We start from the raw sequence: 12821 nt of genomic DNA on the forward strand, positions 1-12821 counted from the left end.
CATGTTAGCTACGCCCTTCATCGTATACGTTTAGCCTTGGCAGAGCGGTTCGCGCTCCCCGCGATCAATCCTTTTCGTAAGGTAGGGGAAACAGCATTTGTGGATCAGGGAGAATGCTATTGAAAGAGCGAAGGCGCGTTATTTAGATGAACCCAGGAGAGGGTGTTTTTGTATCAGGGAAGACGTGTATGAACGTACGATAAAGGTTGGGGAGCGATCATGTACAAGATGTTATCTTGTTAAGCGTGGTGCGGCCGGAGAAGAGCGTGAGGAGGAGGCTAATGGGGACATGGGCTGGGGGAGGGAAGCTGAACGAACAATACGGCCCTGGGGGGAGTATTCAGCCGTTTGAGTATTGCGTCTACTACGGCCTCCCCCCAAAAGAAGGGTAGTGGGTGAGCGAGGGTGATTGACCAGAAGCCACAAAATGCAGAACAAAAATCGTGGCCATGCGTGGAGGGAAGGGTCGCGGCCGTGGGGATAGATTCACGTGATTACTGAGGTTGGGCGGTTAGCAGAAGGCCGAAAAGCAGCAGTGAAAACCCGCCTCCGGCCGCCGCCTAACCGTCACATCGTTATATGAAGAATTAAAACAGAGAAAATACTTTATTTCTTTCAAACTTTATCTTTTTTTTAAATAAAAAATTTATCAAAGTTTTTGCTTAAATTAAGTTTCATTTCAATTTAAATTATATTTTTAAAATATTAAAAACTTTCAATATTAAATAAAATCTCTTTTTATTTAAATTGAATCACTTTATTTTACTGACTAACTTTTAATAAATTGATTATTAAGTTTTCAAAGAAATGAATATTTAAATGAGAAATCAAAAAATTATATCTGCATTTTTTTGCTTTATAATTATTATTATTATTCTTCCATTATAGATGTATGCAGTCAGTGACTATAACATCTACATGAAATACTCCAAGATTTTTCAACTTAAGAATAAGCTAATATACAAAGTCAATTTAATACATGCAATAATAGAATTCCAGCCCAGAATCAAACAACTATTCAAACTATTCAATTTAAGAAAGAATGTCAAAAGAATGACAACAGATCAATATATTCAATTCAAAACAAATGAAATAAAGAGTATAAAAAACAGCAGCTATTAAAAGAAAAGAAAGCATTCACAAATCAAACTTTTCAAAACAAGTCAAAATTAAAAGTAATCAAAATGAAATAAATTTCAAAGCAAAAGTAACAAAATAAAAATAAACACAAGAAAAAAAATTAAAGCAAATACATAGAAAAAAAAGAAAAAAAAAAGAAAAACAAAAATTGAATTCATTATCAGATCAAACTATTCAATTGAAATCTTGTAGCAATATTTGATTCTTTCAAATATTCAATCAAAAATTCATTTCCAGTTTTTGTATTGAACAAAAGTTTTAAATTTAACTGTGTCAATTCAAACTTCTCTCTCAATCTCAATCTTAACTCTGTATGCTTTGTACAAAGTAAAAGAAGATGCTTTGAGTTTTCATATAATTGACAATCTGAACATAAATTACTTAAATCATTTCTAATCTTTGTTAAATATGATTTAAAATAACCATGTCCAAGCTTTAGCTGCCTTATTGTAGCAAAAAGTTTCTTTTTACATTTTATTGAGCAAGCTTTCCATTTTGGCTTAGTTTCAAACCTGGAATAATATACACTCTTTTTTTGTAAAAACCAGATATCTTGCCATTGTTGCAAACATAATTCTTTTATTTTTCTCTTAATATAAGCCCATGTTACAATTCTTTGAAAGCAGATTTCCAATTCAGTAGCTTTTTTTGCAGCTTTATCAGCCATTTCATTGCCATATATACCCATGTGAGCAGGCACCCAGTGAAGATGAATAGAATAATTGTGTGAGATTTTTCTTTGAATATTTTGAAGACTTTTCAAAATCAGCTCTAGCATTGACTATCCACTGCTGATTTTATTACTTTGAAGCCTTTTAAGCCCAGCTTGACTATCAGAGAATATCCAAATATGCTCAAATCTTTTCCATTGTTTAATCTTTATCTCAACCAATTTGAATGCTTCAAATTGCAAATAATTCAGCATTAAAAACTTCTAACTCTTTTCCAATTTGCCAAGAATCAAAAATATAGTTTTTATCATTTTCTGAATATGCTATTCCAGCTCCAAGATTGCCTGTTTTCTCACATTTTGAGCCATCAATGTATATAAGAATTGCTTTGTTTCTCATTTATTTAAAAGATTTAGATGTTGTTCAGTCTGAACTTCTTTTGAAAGTTGACTAATATTTAAATCAATAACACTGACAAGATCTTTCTTCTAAGGAGAGAGATTTTCAAAGACCACTTTCTCCACATTTAAACTAGAGAAACTGTTTTTAATTATGGAGCAAATTTTAAATAACTGAGATGGTATCTTCTTTCTTTGCACAGATGTTGAACTATCAGATGAATTTATTTCATTCCAATTAAAATATGACTCTCATGTAAGAAACCCGCACTAAGGTGCCAGTGCTAGGCCGGAATTAGCGATAGCCTTAAAGATATGACATCGCCGAACATAACAACCACCAACGTCATATCAGGATATGACATCGCCGAACATAGCTCCACCAACGTCATATCAGGTTTGAAATCAAGGCATTATCTTACCACTTGTATCATACTACGCCATCTACATCATAGCAAGTTCGATCTGCTTACAATACTGTGTGTATATAGCTAGCAGCTGGTCCAACCTTCTAAGGACCAGCGGATCATTCTGTTATAATCTGACCCCTACGTTCTACACCCTCAATATCTAACTACTTGATCTGAATCCTCTCCGATATATCACCGTATTATCTCCTACTGCTTGATCCTTGTAGAGTCTTAAGGACCAACCGGAATATAAGCAGCCATTTCCAACATCGCTGCTTACATCTCAATTCAGATCTACTATAATAGGCGCAACGGAGATATCTATATTAGAAAATAGATACGTGGCGATGGCAATATTATCTATATAATGCTCGCTGATATCCGTAGATTTTAGGAGATCAGCGATTAGCTTTGAACAATAGAGATTGCTACCTTCTTAATATCCTTTGTGCGTACTTCACACTACTCTTGTAATTACTTTTGTAGCCCATCTCTTACATCTACTCCAGTTGATTCACTTGGAAAAGAAGTTGAGACTCTTTTTCTAATTGAATGATTGGGATATAACTTCATAATTCTAAGAGCATAATTCATACAGATTTTATCAAATCTCACCCGTGGTGGTGATAGAGAGGCTTCAATCTCCATGGCTTTAATTGAAGAGGTTTTAAATACCCCCAATATTTTTCTTAAAGCTAAATTTTGAAGCTTTTGAAACCTCTTTATAAAACTCTTTTGATTTTTCCACCATATTTGAACTGCAAAGTCTGAAACAGAGGTTATACAAGCAATATATAATTGTCTCATTGCTTGAAAAGAAAAGCCTCTCTCAGTATTTGAAAGTTTTAAAATACTGTTTAAGATTTTTTCAGCACTTGCAACATTGATATGAACATGAGATTTAAAATTTAACTGAGAATCTAACCAGACACCAAGCCATCTAACTGAATTTTTTAGTTTAACTGAATGATTTAAAAGCTTAACTTCAGTATCTCTTTCTCTGAAATTTGGATAAAAGTGAATTAATTTAGTTTTATCTATATCAAAAATGATGTTTTTTGATTTTGCTTTTTCAATCATTTCAGTTGCTGCTTGCTCAATCAAATTGCAATTATTTACAATTGATTCTGATCTTACAACTAGACCCAAATAATCCACATAGCTTGGAGTTCTCACTATAATTGCCATTTGTCTATCAATAAACAGAAACTTGATAAATATAACAAATAAAATGGGTGAGACTGGGGAACCCTGAGGAACTCCTATCTCAATATCTATTATATGTTATCTCATTCCATCAAAAAGCAACTAAATAGTTCTTTTTTGACATGAAACAGATAACCCACTTAATGAGAGACTTTGGCATTCTCAGTTTTATCAAAGTTTTAATCATTTGAGAAAGTGAAACACAATCAAATGCACCTTTTATATCAATAAACATTGCAGTTGTAACCATTTTTTCATTCTTTGCAAGTTAAATATCATGAATTACAGAGAGAACTGCATCAATTGCTGAGTTTTGCTTTCTACTTCCCATCTGATCATCATATAATAAATCAGTAGTAGTAGATAGAAAAGATAGTCTAGTTGCAATTATCTTTTCCAAAATTTTTCCCAGACAATTCAGCAGAGATATCACCCTATAAGATTTAGTAATAGTTGGTTTTCTATTAGGTTTTGACAGAATAACTCCAACAGCATGCCTCCAGCACTTAGGATGATACCCATATTTCAAAAGATTTGAGAACAATTCAAAGAGCTCATCTCTTATTACTGAATAAAGCTCTTGAATTATTAAATGATTTATAGTATCAGCTCCTTCTGCTGTGACCTTTGAAGATGAAAAAATTGCTGTCTTTAATTCATCTTCAGTTAAGTGAGGCCATTTCCATTTCTTTTCATGTTCATATTTATTATCTTCTTGCAAAGAACAAACCTCAGTTGAATTATTTAATGATGGAAATAATATTCTCATAAAAGCTTGACATTTATCATTAAATGAGCTAGCTATAATTTCCTCATTCTGAAAATTATAAGTTAATGTTGGTAGCTTAGACATTGTTTTAGACTTTGTATATCTGAAAGCTTTGAAGATCTCTTTTCCCTGAGCATTTTCTAAAAAGTTATTCCAATAATCAGTCTTTGCTTTTTTAATTGTCGAGAAATAATCATTTCTAATATTTTTTAAATACTCGAATGAGGCAAGATTTTCTTTCCAATCTCTTTTAACTCTAGCTAAATGTAATGTGACGGCGCCGAGGCGGTTGCTACTCGGCAGCGGCACAGAGGGGGATGGTATATAATGGAAAGCCTTATGGGTGGGCTTGATTATCTCGCTTGAACCGCGAACTCGTAAAATACTATACAAATACTGAACTACCAGAGGTACTCAGCACACTAAGAATATTGTATGAGGACAGTGGTAACTCTGGTATCTTATTGTCAAAAGATAAAAGACGAATCGCTGGCTCCTGAAATAGAGAGCCAGCATCTAGCTATTTTATATAGACAACGGGCAGCCATCCTCCCCTCACTCTATGAGCGAGGGTAGCCGAAGCAACTCCGCAGTGGCGCTGCATTGATCTGCCAGAAGGAATTCACTGACCCCGTATAGAAATAGGATTCTCATATCCCATCAATCGGATCCTCTTCTATTGCATCCGAATGATGTCATAGGGTGGTTAGAAACCGGTTCGGACACCTGCGTGACGTTATAGGATAGATGGGATTATCCGAGGGGAAGCGATGGGCCGTGAGAAGCCGTCACTGGGCCTTGGTACAACCAAGGGTGTGACACTAAATATCTTCTTTTATTTGAAATCTCATCATTCCACCAAGGCTTAGAGAATTCAAAGACTCTTTTCAATGGAATATAACTTTTTACACTTGAAAAAATAATCTCAGTGATTAAGTTTGCTTTTTCTTCAAGCTTTTCTTTATAATAATTTATATATGTATGTATAAATTATTTGTAGAGATCAAGCTATGTTTCAAATATTGACATTTTCACTTTTATTTTGTTTATTTTTAGATGATTTAAAAGATAATTGAAGAATTTGAGAGATTTGAATTGATGAGATGTGCACTAATCAATTGTGCCAAGGTATCTTTTTGTTGCTTAACAGACATATATAGCTGAGAGGTACTCGGAGGAGACTTGACATGAATGTATTGAAACACAAAAATTGATAAGAGTTTTCTCAAATACAGAATCAAGAATAACTCAGTGAATTGTCAGTCAATTTATATAAAACTTTCACAGATTATCAGTACTAAATAAATCTATCACTGATTCAAATTTGAGCTAATTTGATCAAGAATTGATGAAGTAACTTGATGAATTGTTAAGAAAACACCTTTACAAATGTCAAATCACTATTCATCAAACATCTTTCTCAAACCTTGATCAAATCTTTTCAAATTTGCAGCAGTTATTAACATAGACAATAAAAATCAATTGAAGGTACTTGTATTGTCTAATTTGAGAAATTGAGTTCATTTGTGATTCAGAGTCTGATATTTCCATTGCGTCTATTACAGCAGAGTTGTGAGGTGTTGATTGTGCAAGTTAACTATTAATGAGTGCTAACTCATCACACATTTAACTCACATTGTTGTAAAAATTGACATTTAATTATTTCAGCTACAAAGCAAAGTAACTTTTATCTCTCAATGATATTTAAACTTCGTTTTGCTCTGTATAATAAAATACAATTTCAGCTTAGAATCAAAAAACCCTTCAAATAAATCAATCAATTGAAATAGCGTCAACCACAGTGACAATCAATAAAATAAGATGAAACATTGAATTGAATTTAGAAAGTAGAAATGAAAAAATGATAACATTGCGTCACTGTGGCCAGGCGAGATGGCCGAGCGGTCCAAGGCGCCAGATTAAGGTTCTGGTCTCGAAAGGGGCGTGGGTTCGAATCCCACTCTCGTCACTTTTTGGCCAATCTTTGCCTTGTTTCTTACTTTTTGTTTTGGGGGCGGAATTGGAATTGGAAATATCCCAATCGCAATGATGTGGAATTCGTACCCTCCTTGAAAAATTCTACGGCCTAAAGAACACGGAGTGTGTCGAATGTCAGACACCAACTTCTTCACTTATTAGCACATCTACTCTGCGCCTTTCTCCTAACTAATCTAGAATACTTTTAGACATCACCACAATCTACAATCTGGTACCAAACATCTTGGGTGCAATAACTATCCATGCCCCCAATTATTTCAGCCTACTACAGCGATGTAGCAGCTCAGGGATCTGAAGCCCATTATTCAGGGACTCTCCGGCTCGAACCGTCAGTAGCTTGATGCCCAGTTCGCAGCTTCATACGAAGCATCAACTTATCGGAGGAAACATAAATAGAAAAGATGAAGAGCTTTATTATACCTCGTTGCTCGGGTACGTCGCTTGGGAAAGTGGCGAGAATTCCTCTTTGATCGACCGCATGCTCACGAACCTACTAAGAATGGCCGCGCTGCCGGCCTTATCGTTTGTTCCGCTCTGGCGTCCACCACCAAACGGCTGCTGCCCAACCACAGCACCTGTCGATTTGCAATTGATGTAGAAATTGCCAGCTGTGTTCCTCAGTGCTTCTTCCGCGTACCGGATAGCATCGCGTCTCACAGCAAAAACTGATCCAGTGAGACCGTACTCTGAGGTAGCATTGATGGTCTGGCAGACCTTCTCAAATGCCTCTGCGGGGGCCTTAGTATCGTCGTAAACATAGATAACTAGGACGGGGCCGAACAGCTCGGTAGACATGAGTTTGTGGTGAGGATCATTCGTGACGTAGATAGTAGGCTGGATGAAATACCCCTTGCTGCCATCGTATTTCCCGCCCACAAGCAATTGAAGGCTAGAGTCCATATATGCAGCATCGATGACTCCAGCAAGTTTTTGGAAGGACGTCTCATGGATCACAGGTCCTGAAAAGTTCCCAAAATCTTCTGCTGGGCCAGACTTGAGAGCTTCAGTTTCACTCACCAGCAAAGACTTGAACTCCTCCCAGCGGGATTGAGGAACATAGGCGCGAGATGTTGCGCTGCACTTTTGACCCTGGTACTCAAAAGCGCCACGGACAGTGTGCGTGGCAGCGTTTTTAATATCCGCGGAAGAGTGGATCAGGTGGAAGTTCTTGCCGCCCGTTTCGCCAACAACGCGAGGATAACTCCGGTAGGAGCCATTCGCAATCCCCTGAGCTATCTTTCCATACAATGAGCGGAACACAGTACTGCTTCCTGTGAAGTGGAGCGCGGCAAATTCCTTATGACCAAGCACAACCTTGGTAACCATCTCAGCATCGCCAGGCACGAATTGAATCACGTTGGGCGGAAGGCCAGCCTCGAGGAAGATTTGGTACGTGAGATAACTCGCAGCCATGGACGACGGCGATGGCTTCCACACGACAACGTTCCCCAGAAGTGCAGGCGCAGCACACAGGTTGCCCCCAATGGCCGTAAAGTTAAACGGTGATATAGCGTAGACAAATCCTTCCAACGGGCGGTACTCTATACGATTCCAGACACCGTTTGAGTTGTGCTGTGGCTGTTGCGCATAAAGGTCCTCGGCGTACTGTACGTTGAAACGAAGAAAGTCCGCTAGTTCCGCAGCAGCATCTATCTCCGCCTGCCAGGCATTCTTTCCTTGGCCGAGCATGGTGGCGGCCATGATATCGTAGCGATATTTGCCGGCCACAAGATCAGCGGCCTTGAGGAAAACCGCTGCTCTGTCTGTGAAACTAAGCCGTTCCCATTCCGGCTTGCTATTCAAGGCAGCTTCGATTGCCTGGCTGACATGCCCTTCTGAAACATTATAATATTCAGCCACCGCTTCAGCGTGCGCCGATGGGTTTGGCTGTCGCGATAGTTTGGAGGATTTAACCTGAAAGAAATAAAGTGATTAGCAAACGAGGCCATTGGAGGTTTCATCTTCTTCTTCTTCGTCTTCTTTATTATTCTTATTATTTGCATTTTTTTACTGCTATCGTAGCGATGATAAACTAACTCACGTTTTGACCTGCAATCATAGCGGGGACCTGGAGAGGGAGTTTTTGCTTCATGGACTTCAAGGCGTTCTCTAGGCCCAGTCGCTCCGGTGAATTTTTGCCATATTGTGGCTATATGTAGGATAATCTTCAGTTAGCCGATGGGGAAAAAATGTAAAAATGTAAAACAACTCTCTCTAAAAATGGGCTCCCCTCTCACTAGGTTGACCTACATTTGGCTCATTCCGAGCTCTGGGAACTTTGAAGCCTGCGAAACTGCCAAAACTACGAGCGAACTGTGGGGTGGAAGCAATGGGACGGGCTTGCTTCGGCGAAACCCGAGAGATTGCGGAGAGGGTTTGGCGTCTACACAGCCTGTGCATGATGCCCGCGTATGGATGCGTATCGGGGGGGAAGATATAATACTAAAAGAGGATGGATGCCAAAGATTTGGAAACAGAACTGCAAAAACGATACCAAGGGGAAGGGGGAAATATATATATATATATATATACACTCCGTACATAGCTATGGAATGTAACTAGGTTGGGAGAACCGAACAGCCGTCATGGAGGAAGATCCGTAGCGGAGGAGGATGCGGGCATTTGAGGGCACCACCAAAGCTTTAATTACTTGGCACACGGGCCTCGGAATTTTGGAAATAGCCGGGCCCCGCCCATTTTGTCGCCCATCCCCAATGCCAGGCAGGCCGTCATAAGGAACCCCCGAGACCTGAAAAACGTTGATTAAATTGCCATAGACTGGAGGCTCTTTATTCCTGTAAGCTCACCAACCCGACCCTATATTCTCAACCAGTATCCAACCCCATGCTCGACTTTGAATCTCTATCAGACTTGTTGCGTCAGTGCAGCTTTTAGTGGAGTGGCTGTTATTGTGTGGGCGCCAGACAACGCCCAGCGCCAAGCTACAACCCCCTCCCGCTAAGCAGATAAGCTGTCCATAGCGCGATCCCAACCCAAGCCTCCGGTGAGCAGGGTTCCAGACAGCTCTTTTCAAGAACCGGTTGCTCTACACCACTGGACAACGTAAGAACCGACCATCTCATACGGAGTACTCCGTATATTGCTGTTAGTTACTCCGTACCATCGAGAAATGGGGTCTAAGATGGAAAATCAACAACTTCCCCAAGGTTGCCCCGCAGTAACCCCCACTCACAAATTGCTAAGAGATCCGGATCAGCAACGGGGGGGGTCACATGACCCCACCCTGGAATTCCATGCATATTCTCGGATATACTCGCCTAGTCGATGCTACACAGTGGCCCCATTCCGCTGCCAAACGAGACCAGCCGGGTAATATTGGTTATCGACTCGTTTCTCAACAACCCCCCTCATGCGAAAACAGAAAAACAAAGGAAGAGACACGAAAGATAAGAAAATAAGCAAAGAAAAAACAAAAAGGAAAGGGAAAGAAAAGAGAAAGAGAAAGGACCGTATCGTTGTCACTTGGAGCGCCAGCTTTATGAGCCCCCAGGGCTAACTATTTATTTTCTTATTATTTACTCCTAAGTCACGGCGATCCCTCCAACAGTCCCTCTCCCTCTCACACATACACTCTCTCGCTCTTTGCTCATCATCCCATATTCAACCCTAAGTTCTCAAATATGGTCCATCAACGCCTCTGCTCTCCCTGCCGCATCACCGCTTTGAAATATATGGTTCCACGGCCAATCCCCTCCTCCCGGTCAATCCATCTGCCTGCCTCCCGGCCACGGCGGACTCTAACAAGCGCAACATGGGACACCCCTCACCCAGTCACTCCCAACGAGTATCCCATGCGTCATCGTGACATGGAACGGGTGCCTCTGACGGCGCTGCTTAGGAGTATCGTGATGCAGGCCGCCATGTCACATCCGTATATCGTGGACGCTGCCTCGGCCCTGGCTCAGCGCAACATCCAAATGCTGACGGGCAATATGCTGCTGAGATTCTTCCTGGATAAGTTCTTCTACGCACAGTTCTGTGCGGGGAGCACGGAAACCGAGATCAAGAAGACAGTTGAGGACCTCAAGGCACTTGGGTTCAAGGGCATGATAATATCATATGCTCGTGAGGTAGATCTCTTGAATGTCGCTGAAGATGCCAGCGAAGCTAGACATGAGCATCAAGGCCGCGTTGCTCAGTGGCTGGATGGAACCCTCAAAGGGGTTCGCTATTCAAATCCCGATGACTTCGTTGCGTTAAAATTCACAGGTGCAGGCCCGGAATGTGTACGGTTGCTCGAAGCTGGAATGGCACCAGATGCAACAATGGCAGAAGCTGTAACCCAGATCTGCGAATCCGCTAAATCCCGGGGGGTTAGGTTGCTAATCGATGCCGAGCATCACTCCCAGCAAGCAGGAATTGACTCGTGGACCATGGATCTCATGGAAAAATACAACCAAGATGGAAGATTGGTCGTGTACAACACGTATCAAATGTCCGTGGCCTCACTGCACTGCTCGAATTCGAATGCCTGGTTTCGCATTGCTGACTTGGAAGCAGGTACTTAAAAGAGTCCACCGCAACTCTTGCAAGACACCTCGAGCGCGCACGCTCCAGCAAATTCACTTTAGGTGTAAAACTAGTTCGCGGGGCATACCTCAAAAGCGACCCACGCCACTTGATTCACGACACCAGAGAAGACACGGACCGCGCGTACAACGATGCCGCACACATGCTGGCAACGCAGCATCTTAGTGGTCCCTCTGCGCCCAAAGTTGGATTGGTGCTTGCCACCCATAATGCGCAAAGCGTGGAAATGATGCGAAAGCTGCGGCAAGAACAGTTGAAAGAACAATTACCCCTGGCAGAAGTTGTATATTCTCAGCTGATGGGCATGGCTGACGAACTGTCTCTGAATCTCATACAGAAAAGAGAGGTAAATGCCCCCCCTTGGCCCCACGGGCTCTTTCAGGGCTGCCGTTGATTAAAAAAAAAAAAAAAAAAAAAAAAAAAAAAAAAAAAAGGATAAACTGGCAAACTGACAATACATCCCTATCGTCCAGAACGTTATGGAAGAGGATATCCAGGTCTTTAAATATGCCGTAGGGGGAACCATAGAGGAATGTATGATGTACTTGCTGCGGCGGGCAGATGAGAATCGCGATGCAGTTGAGCGGGGCCAGCTAACCCAGCAGGCCCTTTGGCGGGAGCTGCGCCAAAGGCTCTTTCCGTTGATCTCGGTATAAACACTCGGGAAGAGAAGAAGTTTCACTCTGGAATCTTCGCGAAATTGAATCCAAGCATAAGTCTTCAGTGTATTGATTGATATATTTAGCATTGGAGTTAAAGTTATTAGGCGTTCAGTTTGGGTAATAGATATAGATACCTACAAGTATGGGATAATCATACATGGTTTCATCCTTTCAAGTTCGTTCGAACCCTGCGCGATGGGAATCTCGTCATGCCTGTCAATTGTCAATCATCGCGCGTTCTAGCTGTCTATCAGAAACATGTTAAAGTGACGCAAATACGCCATCCGTGTGAATGAAGATTAACATCCTCTATTCTCGATAATGGATATTTGAGTGGAGTATTGTTGTCATCTTCCTCGGGCTGATATATAATACCCATCATGTCCTTCCCAAACCGAGGAAGAAAGCCGACCAGAGTCCTGAATAGTACACGCAGCACACGCAGCTCCATAGTGGCTCGCTTCACAAAAAACTTCCGAGAAAATTATTAGCTTGAAGTTTGGATGGTGGCGAGCCCAGTGTGCTACCAGGGCTAGCGGAAGGATATACCGATCGAAACTCGGAGCTAAATATTTTGCATAGTTGAGAGGGTAGAAAAAGCAGAGATGGATTGAGAAGTTAGTTTAAATTGGTTGTCTCTTGTACCTATTTACAGGTAATATTGTAATTTCTCCTGTTTGCTTACACATGGTTTCGAATCAAAGAGAGATCGCTTTCAATAATGGAGACTCGTGAACGCAACCAAGTTGTCGCCGAAGCTGATCGTTATAACAACTTCCATCGCTCACCACTTCTTCTCTCCGGAAAAGGTCGCTAACGAGCATGCGACGGTCGCAATATAAATTGGCCTTGAAGCCTCAGCTCCCGATGATGTCAAAGCGGTGGGCCAGGGGCTGCCTGATAGAATAGTCGCTATTCGCACATTAAGTGGACATCCAGTACTATACTCCGGCTAAGGGGCGAAAATTCCGGACCTCACTCATACAACAGAAAGTGGGAGCTAGCGAGAAATCCCT

At 41.0% G+C, this 12821-nt stretch overlaps 3 protein-coding genes and 1 non-coding gene across 4 annotated transcripts; 3 read left to right on the forward strand and 1 right to left on the reverse strand.

Moving 5' to 3' along the window:
- The first annotated feature begins 6481 nt into the window (after positions 1 to 6481).
- HCAG_09430 lies at positions 6482 to 6563 on the forward strand. Its single transcript has one exon. It is a non-coding gene; the product is annotated as a tRNA-Leu (tRNA).
- Positions 6564 to 7006: 443 nt separating this feature from the next.
- On the reverse strand, positions 7007 to 8992 carry HCAG_09000 (delta-1-pyrroline-5-carboxylate dehydrogenase, mitochondrial precursor; the record flags this gene model as incomplete). The annotated part of the gene is made up of 3 exons (XM_001535999.1): positions 7007 to 8506; positions 8634 to 8741; positions 8843 to 8992. The coding sequence occupies 3 exons, from the start codon at positions 8990 to 8992 to the stop codon at positions 7007 to 7009; spliced, it is 1758 nt and encodes a 585-aa protein (XP_001536049.1).
- A 1241-nt stretch (positions 8993 to 10233) lies between these two features.
- On the forward strand, positions 10234 to 11799 carry HCAG_09001 (predicted protein; the record flags this gene model as incomplete). Its single annotated transcript, XM_001536000.1, has 3 exons — positions 10234 to 11113; positions 11197 to 11489; positions 11617 to 11799. 3 exons carry the CDS (start codon positions 10234 to 10236, stop codon positions 11797 to 11799), a joined length of 1356 nt encoding a protein of 451 aa, XP_001536050.1.
- A 727-nt stretch (positions 11800 to 12526) lies between these two features.
- HCAG_09002 (predicted protein) lies at positions 12527 to 12622 on the forward strand (the record flags this gene model as incomplete). The annotated part of the gene is made up of 1 exon (XM_001536001.1): positions 12527 to 12622. One exon carries the CDS (start codon positions 12527 to 12529, stop codon positions 12620 to 12622), a length of 96 nt encoding a protein of 31 aa, XP_001536051.1.
- Positions 12623 to 12821: the final 199 nt, after the last annotated feature.

Source organism: Histoplasma capsulatum, genomic scaffold (assembly GCF_000149585.1).
Source record: "Histoplasma capsulatum NAm1 scaffold_15 genomic scaffold, whole genome shotgun sequence".
In the NCBI taxonomy this organism is placed as follows: domain Eukaryota; kingdom Fungi; phylum Ascomycota; class Eurotiomycetes; order Onygenales; family Ajellomycetaceae; genus Histoplasma; species Histoplasma mississippiense.